General features: G+C 39.6%; 1 protein-coding gene across 2 annotated transcripts; it reads right to left on the bottom strand.

The window, feature by feature from the left end:
* Positions 1-1,739: 1,739 nt before the first annotated feature.
* LOC106929012 (proto-oncogene tyrosine-protein kinase Src) lies at positions 1,740-27,760 on the bottom strand. 2 transcript variants are annotated; one of them, XM_015005662.2, is made up of 13 exons: positions 27,403-27,760; positions 16,061-16,342; positions 13,728-13,827; positions 12,559-12,576; positions 10,936-11,034; positions 10,602-10,705; positions 6,876-7,025; positions 6,625-6,780; positions 5,851-6,030; positions 5,620-5,696; positions 5,384-5,537; positions 5,164-5,295; positions 1,740-4,292 (listed from the first exon to the last, which is right to left on the bottom strand). In XM_015005662.2, exons 2-13 carry the CDS (start codon positions 16,332-16,334, stop codon positions 4,084-4,086), a joined length of 1,653 nt encoding a protein of 550 aa, XP_014861148.1. In that variant the 5' UTR covers positions 16,335-16,342; positions 27,403-27,760; the 3' UTR covers positions 1,740-4,083. The 2 variants fall into 2 exon arrangements, with proteins under 2 accessions (XP_014861148.1, XP_014861149.1); XM_015005663.2 differs by lacking the exon at positions 12,559-12,576 and having other exon boundaries at positions 27,403-27,759.
* Positions 27,761-27,975: the final 215 nt, after the last annotated feature.

Raw genomic sequence — 27,975 nt, 5'->3', positions numbered from 1 at the left:
TTAGCTGCAGATCTTCTGCAGCCAGTTGGTTAAATATGGCCTCTGATTAAAGCCGTTATCAGTAGAAGTCAGATTTTTTCTGACCTTCAACACTGAGCAAAAGAAAAAGTGAACTCTGGGCTCACATCTTGAATTTTAGGTGGAAGTCCCACAAGTATTATTTTATGAGAAATGCAAATTTGACTGCAGTGCATCTAGTCAAAGTTTGGTGAATTCAATCAGAGGCGGCAGCGAAGCAGGTGGGCCGCAAGCTGGTGCTGCTTGAACAGCAAAGGCTCCTTAGAGCTGACAAATGCTGCCCCCAAGTGGACAGATCTGTTTTCAGTCAAACATGGCGTGACCAGCAAGAGCCGCTTTTTTTTTTAACTTTCCGTCCTGTCAATACATTTCTCAAGCTCTGAAAAGCAAATTAGAAAACAGTTGTTTTTATTGTCATCAAAACATAAGAAATAGTGAATATCATGACCATTAAACACATTAGGAAAAAAATGTTAAAATGAGTATCAGTCAAATGATCTTCAGTAAAATGTTTCATATAAAGTTGACGAGTCTTCATCTGGCTGATCAAACTGCCTGGTTTACAGTAAATACAAGTGACAGAAGCATCTGTTCCCTTGGATGCTAAAGATTTTGGTGAAATTAAAGATTTAACCCGGTCAAAATACATGCATATTATGATGTGCAACCGTGGCAACAAGGTAATGTTTTTATAACTAGGAGCAGCTGATTAGTTTCTCAAAAGCTCAAATAATATAATCTATGACCTCAAATCCCAGAGGAGTTGAAAATGAGTTTTTATGGATGCAGAGCAGAGCCAAAGAGCAGCAAGAGAAGAAGGAAGTTTAAACCTTCTCTTCCATCAGCCAAACAGTTCATTAATCAAATCAGTTTAAAATGTTTTCCATCAAAACAAGCCCAGCGGTTTGCATTGAATCATTAACTTGTAGCATTCACTCCTCCTGGATAAGCATCCAGCGACAGTAGACAATCACTTCACAGTTGTGTTGTTGACTTTACAGCCTCTTGCATATAGAGCATGCGTGTGACGACAGTGGAGAGGAAAAAAAACTCCCCTTTAACAGGAAGAAACCTTCAACAGAACCAGAGCCTGGCTCAGCACAAGCAGCCATCTGTCATGACCAACTGGGGGTTTGAGAAAACAGAGCAGATGTACAGTAAACAAATGGAAGAACTGATGTAGGGGTGTTTCCATGCAAGAGAAAAGTAAAAAGCTTAACAGCAGGAGAAAAAGCATTTAGCTGTTGGCAGCATTATCTCAGCTGATGAGGTTTAAATTGAGGGACAGTGTTCAAAATGTGCAAATAAATGATTTATCATAGTAGGTTTGTAAGATAATATTTGAGAAAACTTTTTTTGCCACATGGGATTATTTTAAGATTATTTAATGCCACTTGGTCACTGATTCCTTTACATTTACACCTTCAATTAGAAAAACCTACGAAAACAAGCTCAGCTGCTCACCGACATCAAGACAACTGGATGCTTAAGCTTCAGCTGGTGTGTCCATCCAGGCGGTTTCTCTTCATCTCAGCTCTATACACTTTAATCTGTGAAAAAATTCAACCCTTTAAGGAAAGCAACGGGTTTTAAAACTTCTTCTTTTCAATGTACCTAGTTCCCTGATCTGATGATTTTCCCATGACTTGTTAAATTCTCTAAACATTTGACCTGTGAGACAACCCGTCATGCAAACTGTAAACAGTCACCAGCACACACCCTTATCAAAACACATTTCAAATATAATTTATTGCACATTTAAAGATCAACATAAAGTGGCACAATACCTATATCAATCCCGTTACATAAAAACAAAAATAGATGAAAGAAGTCCTTACAAAATGCTCACACCGTCATTGATCATTGATTTTGACTTTAGAACAAAAAGTCTGTGAAGTTGCAGGAATGCAAGACTGAAACTGCATAGATTTATAAACAATTGAAGTAAATAATGAAGGGAAGAATGAGACGCTTATTTAAATATGGCACATAAAATCCAGTCTGACCTAAGAGTTAGTCATTCTGTCATAAGCCTGCTTACTTCCCCATTGCTCCAGTGACTTACTGGTGGCTCAGTGTCCACATAGATGGGGTAATTCCCAGTCTAAAGAAAGGAAAGCACAGATTACACAAAATGCTCTCGCCCAATTGTGAATTTTCCGTTGAAAGATAAACAGAAGTTTCAAAAACTAAAAGTGAAAAAACATTTTTTTCCAGCCCTGTTTACAGTAGGACATCAATATCAGTTAAGCATTGATTAGGCGTGTCAGTGTAAAAACCTCAACAAAGAAGCAAAACGGGAAAAAAAAGCTACTCAAAAAACATAACATGATCGTCACAGTCATTTGATTAAGATAATATTTACATCTTTGACCTTATTATTAATATCATATGGTAACATCACAACCCACACCACTTCCCTGTGGTTTCAGCATCAGACTGGTTGTTGAAATTAGTCATTGTCGGTATGGTTTAGCAACTGTTGGCGGGACTCCATGTCTTATTGCTGCATGGTTTATGTCGACTCTGCAAGCAAAACAAAACAAAACAAAAAAACAGCTCTTCTGCTCTAAAGTGAAGTGTGAAGCAGCCTGCACACAAACCTGCCTTGTGAAAGATGGGGTGCATAAACCCAGCCTAAAAGCTACAATATGTACAGCAGTGGAGTGACCCAGAAAAATGAGAATTTTCTCTGTAAATGATCCCAGAGTCTCAGCAGAACTTTTAATGAACAGAAGGATATAAAGCCTAGGCAAAAAACCAACCAATAGTCAAGGAAAGACGAGCACAAAAGCATGCTAATAAGCTTCAAAGTAAACTCAAACACAGATTTATTAGTTTTACCTGATCAGAGGTTTACCGGTTTCTTTAGGGCTTCCAAGTTGCATATTTTATTAATGATGCATGGTTTAAAAAAAACGTCTGTTACTCAGCTAATGTTATAAGGTTGTTCTACCAGCACAACAGCTTATATGTACATAAGCAAGAAATTCATTCCTCATGTTGAGTTAGATATTTACTACTAATATGATTGGTCAGATACCTACGCACAGAACTGCTTGACTTAAGTTACCCAATTCATTTCTTAGAAACTTGTGCTGTGAAATCTATTAAAAATGCCCTTTAGCGCCTCTGAACGCTGATCCTTTGAGATTTTTTTCCAGCTAATTGAGATCAATGAAAACAATACGCATTCAGGCAACACCTGCATCAGAGTCGTTTTAATGGAGGTTTGGAACCAGCATGATTAAGCAGGAGAAAAAGGCCTCAAACGTCACAGAACCTGACCGTCTGTCCTGCCAATCACTGATTGGGATTTTACCAATTTTGTCTATTGAAAAACACACACACACACATACAAAAATAAAGCAAACATAGCAAGTTTGTCTGATATTAAATGCTTTCCGCCACAGGAAACAGGCTGGCCAAATAAACTGAACGATAAAGATGCAGAGTTTCAGAGCTGAGACACTTTAAAGAAGCAGCACTTGAAGAAAACTGAGAGGGAGAGAAAGAGGAAGAGCGGCAGAGCAGATATAGAGAAGGAGATTTCCTTTGGCACCTGAGCCACAGTGGTAGCGCTCTTGTGTGGGTGGAAAAGGTATGACATGATGGTAAAGAGATGGAAAAAGGGCGAGTTCACTCAAAACAGCTCATAATTAATTTGAAGTTTCTTCTCTTTCCTTCTTCTCCTCAACGTGAAGTTGTTCTTTATGCACCGACTATCTGTGTGTCCTGATTTGGTTCCTCTTCACATCCGTTGCACCTCACATAAACATTTACCTGCAAGTCTCTCAGTTTGATCCGAGTCGGAGAATAACCAGCAGGAGAACTTGGGTCGACTGTGATGGCTTCCAGAACACCGGTTTCTCCGGGTTGTTCTGCAGCAGTTCCTGTACGGCACACAGAGGGACTTCTGCAGCTTTCGGTCTCGGTTTTGTTTCCACTGAAGAAGTTCCTCACAGATTAGTTTCACAGTCTCAGATCCTCCTCTGAGGTCGGTTAGTGCAGATCATTCAGTGCTGAGGCCCCACTCCCCATTCGGGTTCGATACAGTTTGCGGTTCTATAGGTTCTCCCCAGGCTGATACTGGGGTTCTGTGGAGGTGAAGTAGTCCTCTAGGAAGCCCTGCAGGTACTCAAATGTAGGCCTCTCTTCAGGATCCTTCCTCCAGCAGGAAAGCATGAGGTCATGCAAGGAAGTGGGGCACTCTGCTGGGCAAGGCATCCTGTAGCCACGCTCAACCTGGTCAAGCACCTCTCGGTTAACCATACCTGCAAAGAGAAACAAGAAGTCACCTCAGCAATTCTTACACCTAATTACAGTAAGTCTAGGCTAACCCATTTAGAGTAAGTCTAATGGATTCAGTTAGTTCCATCTGCAGCGTCAACATATGTTAGAGGTTTATCTGCACGTAAAACTGCAATCAATTCAGTTATTCTTTTCTAATCGGAAACGATTATTGTAAGGGAGTTCTCACACCTGACGGTCTTGTAGACTCTGATTGATTGGGGACCAAAGTTCCAACATTTGTTACGTTTTCAGCTGGTGTGTTTGCTTTCACACTGCGTGACCCAAACTAACTGAAAAACCTGTCCCCCCCTCGCCTGTGGGGGCGCTGCACCAACAACCACTAAAGGAAACTACACAAATCCCTTTGAAGAAGACACAGAGCGCAAAATGGAGCGGCATTCGATTTTAACGGTTGTAGGATTTCTTAGACTCTTGTGTTCGTTTTGGTTCTATTTACAAGAATGCTATGCAAGTTGGTCCACTTCCTGCTTTTTGTGTGCTCTCTGGTCTGCTTGGCGCTGATATGTTCATTCGAACTGAGTCAGAGTTGACTTCAACTGAACCGAGACCAGAGTTAGCTTCGTTGGTCTGCATCAGAGTTTGAATCCTGACCTTGCGTTGTTATGCTCTCCCTGTTCATGCACAGTAGAAAACATCACTGGTCTCTCTAAGCTGTTCTTGGGTAAAGTATGTGTGTGTATGGTTGTTTGTTCTTTGTGACTATGTTGCCTGACTGGAGACATGTGCAAGGTTACCCCCCTGCTTGCCCAATGATGCCCACCAGCCCCCAAGAACTCTACAAGGATAAGTGGAGAACTGATGAAGGCAAGTCTAGGAGAGTTTGATCTTAACCTGGATAGGGAACTCGGCCTTTGGTTGCGAGCTCTGTGAGAAGCACCCCAAAGGACCAGACGTCTGACTTTATGGTGAAACGGCCGTACAGCGCTGCCTCTGGTGCAGTCCATTTGATTGGAAACTTGGCACCTGAAAAAATGGAAATTAAATTAAATACTCAAAAACACAACATTCAACATTGTTCCAGTGTTTGATTTTGATGGTAGTGATGACTTACCTTGCCTTGCTGTGTACTCGTTGTCTTCAATCAGTCTTGCGAGACCAAAGTCAGCCACCTTACACACCAGGTTGTCTCCCACCAGGATGTTTGCTGCACGCAGGTCTCTGTGAACGTAGTTCATCCTCTCCACGTAAGCCATCCCGGCAGCAATCTGAGGGAACGTACAGGACCTTACACAGACTCCTCCCTCACACGAAAACAAAAGAAAACCTAATGGACGTTCAGGGGTTTACCTGAGCAGCCATGTCTACCAGCTGTGGCAGACGGAGCATCTTTCCTGCATCCCCTTTAAGGAAGTCCAGCAGGCTACCTGTGAATGCAGAGCAACACGGCATTCCTTAAAGCTGCAAGAATATTCATCTGCATTGCCAATTATACGGTTAAACTGCTTATTTCAAGTGTCAGAAACATAATTGTCAAGGCTCTATAGCCCACTTAAGTTAGAGTAGTCCTTCCTGAGTTACCTTGACTCATATACTCTGTCACAATGTAGATGGGCTCCTCAGACACTACGGCATACAGCTGGACCAGCTTCTCGTGCCTCAGCTTTTTCATGACCTGTGCTTCCTGCAGAAAGGCCTCTGGAGACATAGTGCCTGGCTTTAGGGTCTTAATGGCTACCCGCGTTGTACCATTCCATGTTCCTGTCAACAAAACAAGAACTTCAACTCATAAAGAATAGAATCGGTTTGTTTTACAGAGCTATACAGTCTGTGTATTAAAGGGGATGTATTATGCAAAATTCACATTTTGCATGTTTTTTGTTCTTCCAACTGGGTCTCTACTGGTTCTTAAAACAACCCAAGTATTGAAGACACCCAGCTGGCTTTGGCTGATAAGTTCATGTTCGCTTGGTATCTGGGAAAGACCCGTTTAAAAAACCTCTGAAATTTTTTCAGTCAAGTTGTTTACAGCCGTTCTCTGGAGCGTTTCACTGAGAAGTAGTTCATATGATGAGGTCAGCAGAAGCCCAGTTCCACCAGGTGTTTGCTAATTGCTACTACCACTAGCCTGAAGGAACCAGGCATTTAGGATCCCCAGAATGGCTGCCACGGGAAATTAAAGGATTTCTCAGTCATGCATGAAGGAATCAAAACACCACTCAACATATTTTCAATGAGGGAATAGCATTATAACATGACGTAAAGCTCAAACAAGTTGATTTTACATAATACACCCTTTTAACGACTCTCCTTGGATATATATTAAACCATGTCTGGTACAAAAGAGATTCCTACCCATCCAGACTTCTCCAAAGCAGCCCTGTCCGAGTTTAACATCCAAGCGGAGGGACTCTCGAGGAATCTCCCAGGCATCCCTGGCCAAGCCTTGCGTCTGAGGTTTGGCCACTGGACACACATCCGTCAGAGCATGACACAACCCATCTGAGTGCTCTGAGGAAAAAAGGAAAGGAGACAAGGTGAAAAGGCAGAGTAAGGACAGTACTGTGTTGTAAGAGGTGAACCACCAGCACTGTCTGAATACTCACTGCGGTAGTGGAAGACTAGTTGCTGTAAGCTGGTGAACTGGGTGCGAGAGGTGATGTAGAAACCTCCGCTATCCAGCTTCCTGATCTTGTAATGTTTTACATTGAGGCCTTTGGTGTTGTCATAATCCAGCACTGACAGGCAGTACGCCCCTGTGGGCAAAACCAAAACAACAGACGGAGATGGATCAGAACAATAAAACCAGGCAGCTCTGAGACGCCCCGACAGCTGCTCTGCGGAGTTTCCTACTGGCAGTGCCAAAGATCGCCAACCATCCAAAATGTTGTCCATTCACGTCTCTGTACTGAGCTGGGCCAGATACAACTCAGTCCTGTGGGACTGGGGACAAGATCCAACTAAATATGAAAAAATTCAACTTTACATGAATAAGAATGAGAAAGAAAAGGGGCCGAGTAGATACAGAGTAGAAATACTACTGCAAATCTTCACAACAGTAGAGAAAAATGCATTGAAGTCAAGGAAAGGCAGAAAAAGAATATAATGGAAAATAATGAAAGCTGTAGGTGGATCATCATTAGTAAAAAACTACAATTCAGTAATAATAAAAAAATATTGCACACACACACATTATATATATATATATATACACACACACACTTTTGGAGATTTTAAACCCACAGCATTTACTGAGGCAATTAAATAATTAAAAACCACTGCTCTACAGGATTTTGATCCATAGACGAAATATCCAAGTGTACACTTTTAAAATGTAAAATATCATCTCCTAAACACAATTTAATTTTTAAAAGAAAATCTTAAAGAAAAGCCACATTTTAGAAAGAGCCTTTCAGTGCACACACTTATGTTTCTGACCATCTATTCCACATGAATTCCATTTTGTTTGAGGGTGAAAACAATCAAGAATGATTGTGAATGCTAAGGCTGCAAGGAATTATGGGAAAAACATCATCTCCTTTGATTGCATGAAAGAGGAGCCAATGCTAGCGGAGATGACAAAAGGAGCCGCTGAACCTCCTTTCGTTGGCATTGAAAGGATTGGAACAGGCTCTTATCACGGCTTCCATACAGATACTTCTGGGTCATTATGTTTCGCTAAGGTTCTTTGAAAGCACAGGAAGCAATTCAGCTGCATCCTATATTTACTTACACAGTCGGTTCCTGCTTCTCAAACTAGCATTTATTAGCACATGAATTCGAACTGCACTAAACCACAGATCATTTGTCTGGCACTTGTGATCTTTATTACTTTAAGAAGGTTAAGACGAATAAAACATCACCTGTGCAACTGAGTAGCAAATATAATGGGACAAAAAGCAGAACAATAAAATTGTTACTGAATATTTAGAAGACTTCATTGCAACAAACAAAATGTATGAAAGATCTAAATTATATTTGCAAATAACTATCCTCCATTTTGGAGTCTTGAGCAGATTAAAATCCATCATCGGTGGTTTAGCACCTTCAGCTACTGCTAAATATTTCAAAAAAGTGCAATCTCGATTTAAATCCATTAAATATGTGGGAATTTAGAAAAGATTCAAACAGATAAAGTAGCAAAGAACTAGTAAATGAAAGATAATTCAGATTTTAAAAAAAACTTTTTGGATCCGATTCAGACACTGATTCATCATTGGATACCTTCTTTGTACAGGGAAGCTAAACAGAAAACAAAATCAATCACTTTTTATCTCAAGATTTGTTGACTGATCTCATCTCCCTGGCAGAAAATAAAAATATCTAGGGCAGAGAAGTTAAAGCTCCCAGTGTACATCCAGCCTGCACACCACATGGCGTATTCAGAGCAGCACGTCTCCACCAGTTCAACACTCACTTGCCTTCCGTGTCGCTGTCCAAATGTAGCTTGAATTTAATTTTTCCTGGAGTGAGGCTTCAAGCAATTTACAATCTTGGCCAATCGTGAAACATTTGGATTATGAAAATAGAATAAGTTTCCAAAAACAAAATAAAAATCTAATAAAGCCTAAATGATTGATGTAGGTAGTGTGTGTGCAGCGTGTGCAGTGCAAAGATCAGATTTTTGTTGCCGTCTCAACATGTCAGCAGCATGCTCCTGCTCATTTCGGTCACACAGAGAACCTAACATTTGACAGCTAATATGGAACTTAACCTGAGGCAACAAATCTCCTGCCAGAGCTCCTCCTGCTCCTCTCGATCCTCCCCTCTTTTTTCTCTGATTTGCTTATTCGAAGTTCTACACTCTCTCCTCAAGCCCCTCTGCCACTGTTGTTCTTCTTGTGTGTGTGTGTGTGTACTTCGACTTACAGCCAGAGGGGGGGAATCCAGCACCCTTCAAGGCTGACCTAGTTAAGGGTGAATGATTCACCCCTATCCATTCACAGGTCCAACCCACTCCAGTCCTTTTATTTATCCCCCCAGACTTTCTGAAAAACAAGCCTTTCAAGAGCCCTCCTACATCAGCGAGCCCAGATCTGACTGCAGATTTTAAGAGGAAGATGCAACAACTCCGTCACGAGCTCAGATAACAAAGCAGTGAGCCAAAGGCTGAAAGAAAATAACTTAATTACGAGCTTCTGCCTCTTAAACGTAGTCCCTTAAGATTTACTCATATCATGTTAATGTAATCTGTTGGGAACAGTTGCCTTTTTCACACTGTTTTAACACATGCCAACTTCTTAACAACCTACTTTTTTCAGATTACATTTTAATCTGTGCAACTCATCAGGGAACAAATGAATGCACACTTATAACCAACCAAAATGTTTTTGCGCACAAACAGCAGTGATGTTGAGGAGAAGGTGGAGAAGATTCAGGCTTTTTCCCACACTCTCCATTCATACCTTAATGGTAGGGCATATTCTGCTGCAGATGTGCTCTCAGTGTGAAATAACAAGAGGGGCTGCAGGGCATCACTGAAAAAACACTAAATCTTACCAAGTATTTTTGGTCTCCTAGTGCAAATATCCTAGTTCAACTGAAATCAGACAAAAACTTACTTACAAGTAACTTTTTAGCAAGGTATAAGAGTTTGTTTTAAGTAAATAATTCCTTAATATTGATTTTAAGTACTATTTCCACTGGTATGAGACATTTTTCCCATGTTATAAGTGAAATAATCTGCCAGTGGAACCAGTACTTTTTATTAATATTCAAGAATTATTGACCTAAAATAAACTGGTGCATCTTGCTGAAAAGCTTCTTGTGAATTAGTTTAGTCTTATTTCAAATATTCTAAGATATTTGCACTAAAAACTGAACATTTGGTAAAATTTTGTGTTTTTTATATGATAAGTTGAATTTTGGACAAAGCATTAGTGAAAATGGCTTTAATTTACAAAAATTTCACATTAAACTGAATCTTTTTTTTGGAGAAAAATGTTCCACACGTATATTTCTGTCCAATTAACACCACATTTAAAATATTTATTTTAAAGACTGCTTCTTGGCTTGAAAATATAAGAGTTCGACACTTAAAAGAGCTGACAACTTATTTTCCCTCTTAATTGTCTTGTTGCTACCGGACTAAACCTGACGCTCAGCATTTTCTTAATGAGATCTCAAAATGTAATATTGAGTTTTAAGCAATCATTTGTGTTTTTCAAGCTTTTGCCATGTAACATGCTCTAAATTGGGCAGTATATACCGAAAGCGGCTGATTTATGACATCATTATGAGTCGTTGCAGATGAGGCCATTAGGCCTAATCCTGATGATGGATCTTAATGACGACTGCAGCCAGTGAAGCAAAGCCAGAGCCTGCTCTCTCACCTTTCGTGGTCTCGCTCTCCCTCACCAGGAAGGTTCCTCGTCGGTTCTGCGGGTTCAAAAGGAGCCTCTCCGAGTCACGTCGAGTGATCTTCCCGAAATACCACCTGCCGAAGTCGGTCAAAGAAAAGGAAAGATCAGAGGAAACTCCGGCTGAGAGACTGAAAAGAACAGGAGGAGCTCGATTTGCATGTATAAGAAATGCTGTCAGAACCATCTGAATTACAAACATGCATGCATTCATTACTATAATGCACATATAACCACTTTCAAGTAATATGTATGTGGGGTAAAAAAAAAATTGAACTGCGAGAGTGACACAGAAAAGGTGTTATACTCTTCAGCTTGGATGGAGTCGGACGGAGCCACGTAGTTGCTGGGGATGTAACCGCTTTCTCCTGTTGTGAGCGAGCGAGCGAGCCACCAGTCCCCTTCTCTACGGGACGGAGGAGAGAAAGAAGAGCCAGGAAGTTAGGACACAAAACCAAAAAAGGAACAAAAAATTTATGAGGAGCGGCACAAAATAAACCTTGGAAAAAAAAAAACCTGCATGGTGTGACATAAAGGATGTTTTTTCCCCCCTTAAATTTAGTTATTTTCTTCTTTGTATTGTTGTATTTAAGATGTTATCATGTTGTATAGATGCTACATAAACAGTGTCTTTACAACAACTTCTTTGACTGTGTTTGTACATCTGTTAATTCAGTTCAATACAAACTATGATGAGAGGAAGTGCAGACCTGAACTGGAGCATTAAGTGGTTCCCAAAACGTAGCTTACGTTTTCTGTTCAACTACCAGTCATATCAAATGTCTGCATGAAAAACGTTGCTTTGCTCATATAGGGATTATCACATGACTATTAAAAATACAAGTGTAGTTAGCATTACCTCCTCTGTAACTTTGTCAGCGTTCGCTTTTGTAAACTACAAATATTTGGAGTTCTGGGTGAATTTCACAGAAATTTATAAAAACACTTGAACTTTTTCCACATTTTGCTACGTTACAACCACAAACATGTTCACTCTATTGTGACAGACCAACACAAAGTAGTGAATGTTTGGAATGAGGATGGAAAATGATGCACTGCTTTTCAAAAAGTAATAATAAAAAAGTCTAAAAAGTGTGGTGTGTATTTTCTGTAGTTACAGCTGCAGGTCCTCCACAGACTTTCTTCTTTGTAAATCAAACTGGATGGATAGTATTTGTGAAAAACAATCTTCATGTCATGACACAGCTATATTAGTGCAAATTTTTCACTGGATTTTATTTATTTGTGGAATTTTAAAACATGTAAACATAGACGACTTTACGCATTCTGTTATTTATTGAAAAAAAAGGTGAAATTTCCTTCGACAACTATGAATTACTTCATGTTGGATCATCGTATAAAAAGTCCAAAAGACTACACTAAAGTTTGTGGATGTAAAAGGACAAAATTTAAAAACGTTCCAAAGGTTTTCACACTTTTTGAAAGTACAGACACTGACCTGGTCTTTTAAGAAGCAGGACTTCATCATGAGTGCCTTAGGGGCCATTTTTATGGATTATTTGTGAACAATTTCTGCTGGGTTTAGTAGTTTAACAAAGTTTCCCTCTCAATTATTATGTTCCAAACTGTCTTACAACTTATACCATATTTTGTGACACCAGGATAGTTTTATCAAAGTAAGAGTGAAAACATGCTTATGTGAATAAACCAAAGTTCAAAGAGTGAGGAGAAAAAAAAACATAACCGAGGAAAGCTTTTACTCCGCTGATTTACATAATAAATCTTTTTATATTCAGGAGCATCCACTGTGTACAAAGAAAGTGACACCGCAGAAAACTACTTTAGGTGTGATTTCAGACAGAACTTTGTGGTCCAACAAAGAGACTATCCATTTAAACCCACGAATCAGTAAATAAATAAACACAGAAAAGGGACAGAGCAAAAGGTTGCATGAGGTAACAATACTGACCTGAAGCTGTACTTTTTCCTAGGAGAAACCATGAAGCATGAGAAAGGAAGAGAGAAAGAGAGATAACAGACACAGCAGATGCATCAAAACACAGCAAAGAGACAAAGCACGGCGAGCAGCACAGCAGAGGAAGGAGCTGGACACGCTGCAGGACTGCAACGTCCATTTTATTCTGGTTTTAATCTGATCAAATAAAACAAAACCTTCATAAACGCAGAGCAGACAAATGCTTTGTTTTTTTGTCCTTAAAAAACATTTGGCTTTAAAATGAACTGGTGGCACATTTTGTATGCAGAACAGATTTTATGGCAGAAGATGATAGAAAAAGTACAAGAAAAAAAAAATAAAATTAAATTTAAACATCTGTATGTGGACGTCTGGAATGTCATTTCTTAATTTCAATATTCACTTTCTTCTTTACTTCTCACTAAAGCAACTCAAGAGTTCAATATGTGCTGGGAAGTGAAATTTTCAGGTGGAATCTGCACCGAAGGACAGCGAGGCTGCATCTCAGCGCGACACGCTCTCTTTGAAGAGTCTTAAAGATTACGAGGACGGCTGCGGCCCAAACGGAAGCAGGACACATTAGCAAAATGCTCTTTCTCCTCCACCTCAGTAAACAGAGGGGAGGGTTTGCTCCTCGGTTCCCAGCTCCAGCCCTTCACTGTGGCTGTCTCTGTTCATTTCAAAACAAAACGGCTGAGCTCACAGGTACTGCCTCAAGAATCTGCATCAGAACAAATGCATGAGGAAAATGCAAGCTTTAGAGAGTAAAACCTGCATTCCTCAGTTTGCTAAATGATAGCTTGCTGTTATTAACTGTCTGGATGACTTTTGGAGTCTACCTTAGGATAATGTGTGTGTGCGTGTGTATGCAATTATCTGTAATAGCACACATCCAGCATATGAGAGTAGAAAAGTGGAGTCGGGCATCTCATTTTGTGGCCTAAAATCAGCTGGAAAGCCAATCATTCAAGCGACAGACTAGACGAATGTGCTCAGTTACTGTAATGATTATTCCCATCATAATCTGACCCAAATGTGTCACAGAGATCCCGTCGAAACCTCGAGAAATGGTGACAGCTCATGAAAAAGAGGCATACCGTGTCTCTTTTCAGGCATCTATTTATTTCTGCGAAGGAGTGATGGAAATGGCTGTAGACGCTTACGTGTTGTTCACAATCTGCAGCCGGTCGCCTTTCCTGAAGGTCAGGTCGCTCACTGTCCGCGACTCGTAGTCGTACAGCGCCACAAACGTAGTGACGCCTCCTGCAGGAAAACCAGGAATGTTTATTTAAACAAATGTAACTGAAGACTCAACAAAAGGACAGAATGGTTTTGCCTGAAAGCCTTGAATGATGTTTTTTTTTATTTATTTAGACTTGGTTGTATCTGTGAACAATAACTATTTGCCAGTGTTTAGTAGACATATTAACACTCAGACTGCCTCTGGCTCATCTTTTCTACAGGACATTGATATAATAAAAGTTAATTTCTATATTTGAATAGGATTTTGTGCTTGTAGGCTTTAACAAATCAGTTATCTCAACCCAAGCCCTCCAGGCAATCATCGATTAGCTCATTAGATGCATGACAGGCCGTAGTAGTTAGGAAGGCTGCTGCTGATACACCAGCAGGTCATTTTCTCTGCATGAAGCAACATTAACCCAACCACCTGGTTGGTCCAGACAGCTTAAACATTCCTGGGTGAAAACTGGACACTGCAGCAAATCAAGCTAAAATGTTAAAAACCAGGTTTCATGTCTGCTAGAAGAAAAAATAAAGATTTAAACCATTTTTTTTATTATTTAGTTTTCTGAACAGATTGTAGATGGTTAATTGGTCAGAATGTATATATTTTTTTTATTAAGTGACCTTGTCACATTTTTTTTGAAACCTCTAAAATGACCAATCACCAATAAGCATTTTTAGTCACTCGCTGTAATATTCTGTGCTTTTATTTCTCCTTTTTTACTTCTACTTCTTTGCGCTCTGGTTATCAAATATAAGCTGTCAGCAGAAATAAACTCACTCTAATCACTTTTTAGATTTTAAATATCTGGACAAAGGCAAGTTGGTCCTGGCTAGGCCTGTCACAATAACAAATTTTCCTGGGCGTTAAATTGAATTATTGCATGATTACGCCACTTTCAAAAAATCTATAAACTTTCATTTCAAAATAACTACTAACAACTGAAACAACAAATTAAATGGATGCTGAAGTTTCTGTAAACAAAATTGTTCTTCAAAAAGGGGGCTAGTTGAGACCACTGCACGAGACTGTCCAGTCTTTGGTAGACCGAAACAGACATGAGAGAAAACAATCATGCAAATGCAAATTATCAAGATCATTTAAATTTATTAAGCAATTAATTAATTTATTGCGACAGGCTTAGTCCTGGGCTCAAATACCAGATGGGAGTTTCTGCATGAAGACTGCATGTCATCTGGATGCATCTGTAGGTTCCCTTCAGGCACCACAGAACAAAAACATGCATGTTAGATTAATTTAAAAGTGTGTGTTTGTGTGTGTGAACGCGCACATGGCTACTTGTCTCGTTTCTTTATGTTGTAAATTAGCAACCTGTCCAGAGTGAGCCTGCCTTTCACCCAATCACTGCTGGAGATGCACGACAGTCTCTGTAACCTCAACAAGGATTTTTACATTTCAGGAAAACAAAAAATGACTTTATTTTAGCAACTTGTCTGCTGCCATCTATTCATCTTCTGCTTATTGAAAAGGTAGACCCAGACGTCCCTCTGCATTCTGTGGCTCTTTGGACCTTCCACAATGGCTCCAAGTAATTTGGTTAAAACCCTTCTGTATGTATATCTTTGCTTAAATATAGATACAACAAATGCATATTTCAGCAGTTTTTAATTCTTTCATGGCTATTTTCTGCATTACATTTCCACAACAAAATTACACCATAACTACCAATGGTATTTATTTCTTGCCATTACATTGGAAACAAAGTACTTTTGTTTAACAATCAGCATCCAATAGAAGAAAATGGACCATAATGTTTTTGCAAGCATTTTATGTTAATCTTTATATTAAAACCTAAAAGTATTTTTTTCCTCAAAATGTGATGCAGCATTTGCTGGCCTCGGGGATAAAATGGCTTTTTTTGTTGGTAAAGATTGGAGACCTCTGCTCTGTCCCGTTTTGATGAATCCCAATGTGTTCACAAGTCAAAGGTCTCTACAGCATCAGCTCTGTCTACTCTGGGCTCTTATTAGACCACGACATGAATTTAATTAGGATGCAGTTTTTATATTAACTGGGGAACTTTGATCCTTCTGATTTACAACCATTTTGAATTTACAACCAGCTTTCCCCCCTAATTTCAGCCAAGCTTCAGGACTTAAATAGCTTCACATTAAAGTCCAGAACACAGAGGAATTCATGGCAGAGTTAATGATTACAAGGTGCTCCACTTCAATTGTTGTGAAACGAGTTCAACCAAAACCTGTCCAGCAGCATGACGTGTTTCGCTACCTGACAGAGGTCCTCTCTGAGGCGACGTTACTGTTCCTGTGTGGTCCACCCCTCCGAAGAGACTCAGTTCTGGGGTGTTTGTCGGGGCGTGTTGGTGCTGCCCTTGGTACCTCGGCCTGCCTGTGCCGACAGCAGGGCTTCGGTTGGGGGTCTGCGTCTGCTGGGAGGGGCCCAGGTGGTGGAAGTGTCCGCTGTCGGAGCCGGTGCCTATGGTGCCATCCAGGCTCATGGAGCGCTGGCCTGGCTCCTTGGGCTTACTCTTGCCCGCCCCCATGTGCAGACCTAGGACGAAAGCCAGTGATGAGCAAGGAAGCAGCATTTAACATCCAAAGGCGTCACAGTGTGTTTATTTTAATAATGGACCAAATAGATTTGACAGGGTTATTTATAAAATGGTTTTTTCAAACATATTCAGTAAAATTCAATAGGATGCTTTCAGTTGTAGAACCTGAAATAAGAAAATACAACCTAAAAAATGTTTCTTTAAAAACACAAATAACCCTCGTCGGGTCATGAAGAATGAACTAGTGTTGCGACTTCACTTTTAAATACAGTTAATTGCAAGGTCTGCAGTTAATCACATTTTAATCAAAACGATATGTCGGCAAAATAAGCCCCAGTTTCATTTTGAAACATTTTTGCTGCTAAATTATTGAATAAACTGACATACGAGATCATCAACAAAGATTTATTGTTTTTAATGTTATTCAGGTTTTTCAATCATCAACCTTGTTACAGGTTTCAAGTTTTTCATGATCATTCACTTGGCTTCTTTGAAAAAATACTTTCAAATAAGTTTTTTCTTTTTCAAAGAAATGTGGACTGTGATCGCTGACATTAATGTTGGGGATGTCTGGGCTGCTGCTTCATGTTTAGCATTGAGATGCTACTTTAGGCTACAATAGTTTCACTGATAGGTTAACACAACTTGAACAAAACCACAGTTTTGGCCAGTTTTCCATCAGATCGTTTTTTGAAGCAAAATTTAACCCACAGTGGGACAAAAGGAGCAGTTTTGTTGTCCGACCCTGTTGTTGTGCGTCAGACTTATGGCTGTACTAGAAACACAATATAAAGGTTCTGACTCAGAATTGTTGTATGTAAAAAAGAAAAATGTAATTAATTGCGTTAAAATGTTCAACGCATTAAAGCCCATTAGTAAATTAAAACAAACATTGTTAAAGTCACATTAAATCCAGTTCTTATGCTCCACCTTTGTGCATCCCTGGAGCTTTTCCACTTTCAATTAAACCCAGTTGGCATACAAACACTCGGAGCTGAACAAATTACCACACACGTTTACAATATTCAAGGTTATTCCCATCAGGTTACATCTGGTCTGAATCAATACCCATCACCAAGGTAAACACAGCGGTAAACAAAGCGAGCCATGAAGACCAGGGCTACAGCCAGTGAGCTGGCAAGGACAGAAACGTGTCCAACACTTCTGCTGTGTCCTGATAAAAGCAACAAGTTGAGAGTGTGTAGTCATCAGGAGGACACAGACTCAAAAGTTCACAAAGTGGATGCACTAAAAGTTGGAGTGCCTTGCTCGCACACCAGGTCCGCTCCTCCCCTTCAGCCGCGGAGCAGTGATTCATCGTGAGACCGGCTATTTCAGACCAGCAGAAACAAGACAGTCACACACACATGAAACAGCCTGGTTCCTTTGTGAATCCCAGCACTCTCAGTTCCAGACAGAGTGGATTCATATGCGTAGGTGTGTATGTGCGTTCGTGTGCATTAGCAGCTGTTCCGTGGCCTCTGGGAAACAAGGCTCAACTGCACACCAACATCCCCCCCCCCCCCCACCCCCAGCACAGTTGTGTCTCACATCCTTTTTTCCAAACACATGCAGGCAGCCTGGTGAGACTTTCCAACACACAGTGTCTGACAGACAGGACAGAGGAGGGTTATTAACAGACATGGAGGAAGGAACTGACTGTGGCTCTAAAAAGAACGTGTAGGTGGTTGTTACGTACTGCGCGGACAGCTGAGGCTTAGTGGGTGTTTAAAGTGTGATGTGTGAGCATAACATAATTACACAGGTATGGGGATTCTCAAAGACATGGGCAGGCTCCCACTGTGAAGATGTGGGGGCGGGTAAGTCGAGTGCTCGCCAATGTGCACACTGATTTCTGAGCAAAGGAAGAATATAGGCCAGAAACCTTTGGTTCAACTTTTGCAAGAATGTAATCCAGTCCACTTTGAGTTAATATATCTAGAAGGGCAAGGTAAAGTGGGCAAGAAACAAGACAAGTCCGAAATTATACTGTAGTTTAACAGCAGCTGCATTTCAATTGACAATATAGTTGCGCAAATTGGAATTATGAAAACAGTTTGCTTTGAAAAAAACCCACGTGTTTCGGTAAAAAGTTTTTGTGCTAAGTTGAAGTGGTTTTCCAGCTGCGTCAAAATGAAAGTATTTCGCAAAACTGCAATGAAAACACGTTTTTTGCATCACCTGAGTTGTGATGTTACTGCTGGCAAAAAAAACCGAAGACAAAAAGAAGTGGGAAGAGGATTATGGTTTTTAATGACTTATTGTGTGAGAATTTAATTGCATTTCTCATGTATTGGAGACACAGCATCTGTGAAATTATGTTTTTTTTTCTTTTTTTTTACAGCAGAATATTGACAAAGTTTTGATCACATTTGTAACAGAGGCACTTATACAACATCTACATTAAGGCAGTAAATACTGCAAGACAAAAGTAAACATGTGGTGGTCAAATCTTGGACATATAGCAGACTTTAAGTAGATTATTCCTGAAATAACCATAATAGGTGACTATAGTTTGAAGGCTACAGAAAGCTCAAAGATCTCAAGTCTTCATGAAATCAGATTAAAAACTAAAATGTTCTTATATTTATTCCTCAAAGTGCTTCACAATTATCTTACAAAAGTATTATGTAAAATATGTAGAAATGAAAATTGAAGCATATTTTGTGTAAACATGAAGTCCTGTCAGATAGACAAAGCCTGTGTGCAGTCATTGATGCACTCTTGTCTTGCATAATGCATGTGTAGCGGGATTAATGGTGTAAATCAAACACGACTGCAGCAGGACGGGGAAAATTATTCTGGTTGAGATGTCCAAGACCCCTGTTTTTTAATCTTAATGGTCATTCAGTAGCCTGTTAAGCAAAGGCCACTGCTGCAAAAACAAACAAAAAGAAACTGTGCCCCACATCCTGGACCATTGACTACTGACCAGACAGTGCAAGTTTGGGTTGCTTGGTAGTAAAATAATATGTTTCTAGTTTTATGCTCGTGCATTTTTGCCAAGCTGCAACACATATGATCGTTTTCAATTTTCCTACAAATCTTTGATAATTTCTCTTAGCTGCAGACCACACTACTGCATCAGAGCGTAGATAGTTTACACTAAACAGGATTTGCCTGAGGACAAGCAAGAAGACATACATCAACCCAACAAGGATGGAAAATTGTTTTATAGCTGCGTTCTTTTGTGGCAACCTAGAAAACAATCTTGGTCAAGACTCCTACAGACACTGTTTTTGTCTAACAAAACTTGAAAGGTTTTTCTTCTCCTTTTATGTACACCCACAAGAATATCAAGATATACCACATATTTTGACCAAAAACCTGCAAAAATCTCAACAAGCACCAACAATAAGAACAAAACAGTAAATCAGAAAAGTAAAAGATACTCATTGTCCTTACAGCTGTTGCACACTAAACCATAATTTCCAGACAACCCTGTGGGGAGCTGCTACATAGTTGGCAATCTATGTAAAAGTCTTCATTATGCCAGACGCACCTGCTTGTGTGAAAAAAAGATGACCACACATAAACGTATGAGGGGCAGAAAAAAGAGAACTGATGGCTATATTGGTCCTCACACCTGTGCACAGTCGGTGGCTTGCGCCTACAAGCCTGCTGACTAAAAGCTGTTGCCTAAAGCTAGTCAGAGATCATCAAAATAGAAAACCCAGGAGAGCAAGACTGGGTTTTCAATAACAGGGCTACTATGCAGCCATATAACACTTTACAGGAGTCACAGCCGTGAAAATCTGCCATAAGCTCTCCCCCAAACCTCCACCCTAAAAAAGTATATCGATGATAGAAACACAAATGGATAAAAAAATAGATTTCCACTCCAGGATTTTTGCTAAATAAAGTTTTTCAAAACAGCAGAGATGAACAAGCTAGTTGATGACATCACATAAATTCAATCACTTTGTTTTTTTTTTTGTAGAAAAGTAACTTTAAATGTTAAAAAAAAAAAATCTCATCTTTTAAAATCAATAATCTGCTGTTCAAGGCTGCAGTGCAGCCAAATTCTGCAAAATAACCTCTGAGTCATTACTTAAACTTCCTCTTAATTACTGCAGAGAAAAGCTTTTTGGATGCACAGTAGGGCCCCGTGAGCAAGAGGAGAAAAATCTGTGAATGGACCAGTGGAGATGCTGAAAGATGTTAGGTGAAAGCCAGACTTGGGTCATGCAGAAAATTTTGCAGCAGCATTTATCCAAGAGCTCAGTCTGTTTGTTCCAATTCGTCAAACAGTTTTTTTGTTGTTGTTGTTTTTTTAGATTCAGCAGCACGAGTGGCCTTCACAGTAATCAGACAGAAAATGGGTAGAAAGAGAAAGATATGCAGCACATCCCCGAGGTAAGGAATCAACCTGGTCTGCAGGCTGCACCACGGTCACCTCCATTAAGGTCTGTCCAAATGTCCAGGGTTCTGTGTGCTTCATATCACATTCCTAACTCCTCTCAGCAAAAGCAGAAGGAAAGTGAACAAAACAATTTACCTGAAAAAACCCAAAACATTTAACAGGCTCAATTTAACCATCTTTAGTCATTTCCAAATCACTTTTCCAAAATTGCAACCACAGATTGGTTTCCTACGCATGTTTATATACCATCTTTTGACTGCAGGCTTTTATCATCTGTACACAATGGCTGTTCAATTCAAAGAAAATATTAACTTGCTTTATGTTTACATGGCAAATGATTACATGATTAGCTTTTTAGTGGTTTCAGATGCTTGAATTCAACGGTATTAATAATGTATCAATTTCTCTGTCCATGGAGAGGACAATCAGGATGGAAAACAAGCACATCAAGTCGAAGGAAGACATTGTAAAAGTAATGCAGCACAAAGGACGCATGACTGAAGACACCATTTAGGCCTAATTAAACAATCTGTTCTCAAACTGGAAAGAGGTAATGATCCTTAAAATTATGTCCTAAAATACCTCAGAGTCCATAGAATTGATCATTTGCTCCGGTTCCCTTCAGGATACTGGATCAACCCGAGTGCACTTGATTTTCTCAGCGACTTTGCATCCAAGCAACAGAGCTGCCTCTGCAGCAGAGTCTCACACCTTTTCCAAATATGGTAATGCAATTCCCTGATATCTATAAGCACCAACATAATGTAAACTACACTCCGTGCACAACTGTTAGGCAAGTGTTATTTTAATTAATCACCAACCACAGTGCTGTCGCTTAATCTAAAATGTCAATAAACCTCCAACACGAATGTGTAAACAAAAGGGAAGTTTATCGTAGGAGAAAAAATTAGCCATCCTTGTTTTCAACAACAGCATCTGTGTTTCCATTACAAATGAACTCAAATGTTTGTCTGCTAATGTAAAAAAATAAATAAAATATTTTGAAAATGCGGTATTGCCATTAAATAAGCAATTAAAATCACATGTGAATAAGTTTGTTCATGCGATAAGTCATTAAAAGCACGCTATGTCATAATCCTCCAACTACTTCCTGTTATCCTCTTCATTTTTTCAGCCAGTAGCAACTTCCAGTTATTGATCATGTGACTCGTATGACGCAAAAAAGGTGTTTCCATTGCAGTTTTGTGAAATAAACCAATTTTGATCTTATCCTAGCACTTAAACTTTTTAATCAGAAAACAGCATATTTCCAGTAAGCAAATTTATTTTCAAAATGTAAAATTGCACAATTATATGGTCAATGGAAAAGCACCTAGAGATAAACCTTCGTTTCATAAAGTCTGTCAGTTTTTTGGTCTGTTGAGCACAAAGGAAGGGGTCATGACATAATGCCTGGTTTGCCACACAGAGGAGTACTAGGATGCATCTGATAGAGCATTATCCTGCAGAAAATCATAGTTTGAAACAGAGACCGCTGCTTGAAGAAAGAGTCTTCTTCTTTGAACCCATCTTCAACCCAAAAAGGTCTAACCAGCTCACCTTCAGCAATACCAGCCCAAACCAGCACCACAACTCCATCTTTCTAACTCGAAATGGAAGTTTGTTGGACCATTCATGTGGTCCAACAAAAGTTGTTCTCATTCCATCCATAAAACCTTTTAAAAAAAATCTGTCATTTGTCTTGGTCAGGGGTGTTCAACTCTGGTCAAGCTGCAGGCTGGTGTCCTCAGTAGGCAGCCATGTTCTCCAGAGTCTTGCCAATGACCTCATTATTTAACTCAGGTGTGTTGAAGCAAAGACTCAAGTAAAAGTTGCAGGAAATTAAAACTTAAATGACTGGATTGATGGCCAACTTTCAGCCTTCCTTGCCTTGGCCACGTCTCAGAGCTCTGGGCATTTTGTATTTCTCAGTGTTAAATCTAGGTTGTAGTTCTGGAATATGACAGAACTGGAAGATAACTGGTTCCTGGTAGTTGTAAACTTGATTCTTCTCAAATCCTTGACAATTAATTTGCATCCTTTTTCCTCAACATGTTTCTTGTGTCCCTGTTGACCAACTGCACCAAAATGTTTAATGGTTCTGTGATCACGCCGCATTATCTTAGCAATTTCAAGATTGCTGCATCTTTTCGAGAGACTTATGATAATTTTTGACTTTTCAGAGTCAGTTAAATCTCTGTTTTGGCACAGTTTGACTAAAAAAACAAGCTGCCTAATAATTATGTACACCTTGATATACGATGTTTACTTCCATCCCTTATTACACATACATCACCTGCTATGCGTAAATCCATAAGTATTCAACTTGGAGTTAGAAAATATGCCTAAAAATGCTGATGGTGAGAATTGAATTTTTTGACCCCAAGAACACAGTGCAGAGGAAATGGGATGAATGGTGATTTAATAGGGTATACTGGATAGTGTAAAAAATATTATATAACAACTATTTTGAGATATGGTCTCAATAAAAAGAATGACAGAAATAAATCTTTAAAAAAAAAAACTCTCCGTCTCTGAGCTTTTCCATATATAACAAGGGTGCAGAGGAACGTGGGAGAACAAGCCTGCATAGCACCGCTTCGACTGCCAGCGACTGCAACAAGAACAGGCACCTGAGCAGCAGGAGGGCAGGGGGGAAGGAAGTAAGGAGGGAGATGTGTGTGTGTGTGTGTGTGTGTGTGCGCGTTGTAACAAAGAGAGTGGATGCAAAACAAAAGCTCCTTCCAGCTCCTGTTGCTTTGATTGCTTCATATTTTTCATCTTATGACACTTTCAAGTATAAATCTCAAGTAACATTCAACATTCTTAGATACTTAATATTATATTTGGGTTTTCTCTGCAATCTTCAATGAATAAACTATTTTTATAGACATCAATTATTCTGGAAAAAAACAATTATTCATGTTGCAAAGTAAACAAACATGCTTATTTCCTGTACTTTTACTACGAAGGACTAGATTAAACAACAAAACAAATCATAGTTCGCTTGGAAGATTTTCTCCGAGTTGTATCTATCTTTAGTTCACAATGGAGTTCAAGAGCTGTTTGATATCGATTCACGTTCATCAGTCCCCCGTCTTCCTCACCGTCTCAGACCTGACTGCGTCTTATAAACTCGATGACCCATTTCTGTACATGAACTGAATACTGAGAGTGAAGAATAGAAATAATGGGAAGGAAAAGGAAGAGTGTTCAGACAGCTGAAAGGAATGCAGGTTAGGAAAGCAGGCAAGTACGAACACTTATCAAGTATTGAAGATGTGTGTAGATGAGCCTAATAAATCCACGCCATTTGTATTTGAGCATCAAACTGACATTTCTTTTTTAAAAGTCATTACTTATAAGGCATCCTTAAAAATAAAAAACAAACACTACAGCCTTGTTCAGTGTCCATCAAGCAGTTTTCTGCTCACATTTATCATCTTTACTGAACATAATACCACAGCAGATTTAGGACTAATTTTAAGGATCTCTAGATCAGTTTAATGGTACGAATTATTTAACGATTAAGAGTGACTTCTATAAGGTGACATCTCCAATATGGAGTCATGGCGAAGGGATGATGACGGAGATTATTCCACTACGTTTAGCTGCGCTGACTCAAATATCATTGCAAAATAAGACATGTTTAAACAAGTTGTAAGGTCATGGTCTTGGCTTCCTTTACTTCAGTTTCAACAAACTGTTTCAGTTCGGTGTGAGCTGTAGCATCCAGACAACTTATGAACAATGTGATAAACACGATGATGCAGTCCAATGAAGTAGTCGGTTTTCAAGGTTTTTAATCTAACAAATTAGATGTTTTTGTTTAAATAGTGTTACAGTTAGTGCCTGTTGTTCAGCAACATTTAGTAACATAAACTGCAACTAACTGAATTCCTTGACCTCTGCGTCTTAAAATTTACTACAATGGTCTAGAAAAGCAAACATACGCAGTGTAACAACTCAAATATAACATTCAGCTCCAACTATTACACGGCTTGTGCAGTTCTCCTAGAATCCTTCCAAAGTCAGCAACCATCAGCACATTAAGTAAAGATTTTGAAAGATCAATATATGCAAAAAGTCTTTAAACTGTGGGGATACTGTTGCATTTAAAGGATGATGGAAAGACCTTTAAGTTATTCACAGATGACATGAGAAATCAACCCCTTTCTCAAACCCAGATGGAAAACGCAACCAAAACCCACAGAAGTAAAATAAATGAATCAATGTAACATGGCCAGTTTACACTGATTTATAGAGACATCATTTGTCCTCTTTTTTTCTGCTCATATTTAGGCTAATGCTTTGTTTGAAATCTTTAGTGCCACTATTTTTGTCTCACTACTATAAGAATTTAAAGCATGACAGGAAAGAAGTGAAGAGTACTCAACTCAATCACATCAGATCTTACTGTCATCTGATCCAAACCAACACACAATGCATTTCCTTCAGTAGATCTCAGCAATTTAGAAGCTTAAAGACGAAACTTAAAGACAAAAACATGGAACTTGCACGAGTAGCAAATTCACCTCATCCACACAGTAGCAGTTGCCACTTTGTGCTGCAGACACTAAAGAAGCACGGCACAACGTTTCAGCTCAATGGGGAAATTACAGTTTACCCCTGGGAATGGGGGAGAGGGAAGGGAAGTAGGATTGGTGTCCAAAGATCCAAACAAGAGGAAATGTGGACATTAGCAGAGCTTTACTCTGCTTCAAGATGCACAGAGACACAGAATACAGCAAAGACAACATCAGAGTAAGCCAGACATGGACAAACTGTCCTTTAAGATCTCTCCATTATTAACTCATGATGGTTTGGGGAAAGCAGACCTGGATGGCTTTTGGTGAACACACACATGAAAGGCAAAATGAAGGAGAAGTAGAGGAGGGACTACAGCACTGAGCTGATAAAATGGAAAGGAAAACTCTTCCATTCCCTCCATCTTTGACTGAAGGCTCCGGCAGCCGGTCGCCTTCAGCATGATTAATTTCACAGGACAGGACGGCCGGCTCATATCAGAACGGACCACGAGTCATTAACTCAACAAATTCTTACTGTAATGACAGCTTGTCAGACAAACCGGTGGCTTAACAGATCTCACAATTAATAATTTTTGTGGACTCATAATAAAACTGTTTATATTATATTTATATATACAACAGAATATTATGTTAAGTGAATTAAGACAAAAGCTTGTTTGATCGTTACTGAAACAATTAGGAGATAAACCAGAAAGACTTTTATACACACAGAGAAGTCTGCCAAACGGGTAGCTATTTTTAAATCATCTCTAGTCAGAATATTGCTGGATAAAACTAAATGCTAAGTGAATTAGGGAAATTGGAAACCATTTCATTAAAGCATTTAATTGATATCAAAGATCTGTTGTCACTTTGGCTCTGATTCTGCATCTCCAGAATCAGAGCCAAACACGGAGAAGCAGCATTCTGTTTTTAAGCTCAAATAACCTGGAACAAACTTCCAGAAAACTGAAAAACAACTGAAACAATGAGTTCCTTTTAATGAAAGCTAAAAACTTGCCTGTTTAGAGTTGTCTTTGATTCATAATATCTAAAATACTGATCAATATATTTGATGTATTTACTTAATGATGTCATTTGACAAATTTTAATGTTTATTGCTGTTCATAATTGGTTACTGTATTATGTGTCTACGGTGTAAAACAATTTGAATTGTCTTGTGGCTGAATTGTGTCATATAAAACTTGAATGCACCCTAAAGCCATAACAAATAAATTCTCCAACAGCTTCAAATATATTTGTGAGTAATTGTAACAGTGAATTTGGCAGCCCAATAAGACGCAAGATGTTACTCATGTTTGTCTGATCAGACAAACACATTGGCGTCTAGATCAACTCCAAAGCTCTCCAACTCATTCATAGTAAAACCTGAACCAAGTGGATTATGGATATTAGCCACAACTAAAAAGCTCCCAAAAGAAACTGTAAACAGATAAACTACATAATTAAAATTCTATTTCCACTAGATTAAACACCAGTTGTCAGCAAAGCTGCTTTCAAAGAAAACACGGGGTGGGGTGGCAGCTGCCTACGGGAGCAGCAGCTGTCAAACTGAATACGGGTTTGATAGAGAAGGAAAATGGAAATAAATAACATTGTACCCACAGGAAGACGTACATAGTCAGTGTTTGCTAAAGTGATTCCTGCCAGGTACGTAAAATGGAATTTATGAATGGGGGACATAAAGAAACGACGCTCATGTGTCGGTCGCGGTTCCCATAAACAACGTTATTTGCGGCCTGATGAATCAAAACAGGTGCTGTTTCTGCTCCATTTTGAATTTCGACGGGATTGTTGGCTTTAATTTCAGCGCACAGTCGGTGTGTTGCTTTTCCCCTGAGTATTTGCTTTTGAAACAACGAATCAAACACGAACGTTGCACAGCCGCTTTGCATTTGAAGGGGTGTAGAAAGGCGTCCAAGACGTAGCCCCAACACAGATTGAATGGCACTGGCCAAATGTACGATCCACGCTGACTGAATGGCCCGTATAACAATGAAATGTAACTCGGTGTGGGGGTGTCATACGTGAACATGCCTTGGATGAAAAGCCAAGGTTGTTAGGTGAAAAATACAACATATCCTCTTGGCAATATAAAAAAGATAATAAGAAAACCCCGCTCCAAGCTGAAATGAACTAAGCTTACCTTTAACGCGTCTTCAGATTCAGCCCAAAAATCAGAGACGCACCGCCAGAAAACCGCTCAGATCCCGGACGGCTGTCCTCATTAAAACAATAATGGAAACCTTGGGCCAGCCGCAAATCCCATTTAGCGAATTTCACTGGAGCCGCAGAAGGAGGAGGTCATGACGGGGGACTGCCTTCTGTAACAAGAGGGCAAAGCAGCCGGTGTTGTGCTACGGTGGGCCGGGCAAACGCCAGACTGTTCAGCTGGAGAGAGCCGACGGCGCAGGAAATGCATGCGTCGAAGCAGGAGTGGTGTAGTGAGTGAGCAGAGGACAAGCCGCGTTGGGGGGGAAGCCAGTGGATAGCGCATCACTGATGAAACATGGGAGCGAAAATTTAAACCGACACGATTGAGGTTTTTTTTTTTTACGCAGTAGCGTAAACTTCGTTGGGAATTAGCTTTATGTTGCGCAAGATACAGAAGAAGATCTCTCCTGCGTTGGAAGGCAGGAGCAAACACGGGATGTAACAGTCACGATCGGCGTAAAATTGTTTTATTTTGCTGAAATAAAAGTTCCACACTTCCTAAATC

The sequence above is a fragment of the Poecilia mexicana genome, unplaced genomic scaffold (genome assembly GCF_051168715.1).
Source record: "Poecilia mexicana isolate PSO_F unplaced genomic scaffold, ASM5116871v1 scaffold_5, whole genome shotgun sequence".
Classification (NCBI taxonomy): domain Eukaryota; kingdom Metazoa; phylum Chordata; class Actinopteri; order Cyprinodontiformes; family Poeciliidae; genus Poecilia; species Poecilia mexicana.
This window is presented reverse-complemented; position numbering and strand designations above follow the sequence as displayed.

What these genes read in the sequence shown, in the direction of transcription:
- LOC106929012 (XM_015005662.2), bottom strand. Translation starts at nt 16,334, where the DNA reads ATGGGGGCGGGCAAGAGTAAGCCCAAGGAGCCAGGCCAGCGCTCCATG. An exon ending in TCAGAGAGGACCTCTGTCAG is followed by an intron (nt 13,828 to 16,060) that starts GTAGCGAAACAC and finishes GTTTTCCTGCAG; the next exon opens with GAGGCGTCACTACGTTTGTG. An exon ending in TGGTAGACATGGCTGCTCAG is followed by an intron (nt 5,538 to 5,619) that starts GTAAACCCCTGA and finishes ACGTTCCCTCAG; the next exon opens with ATTGCTGCCGGGATGGCTTA.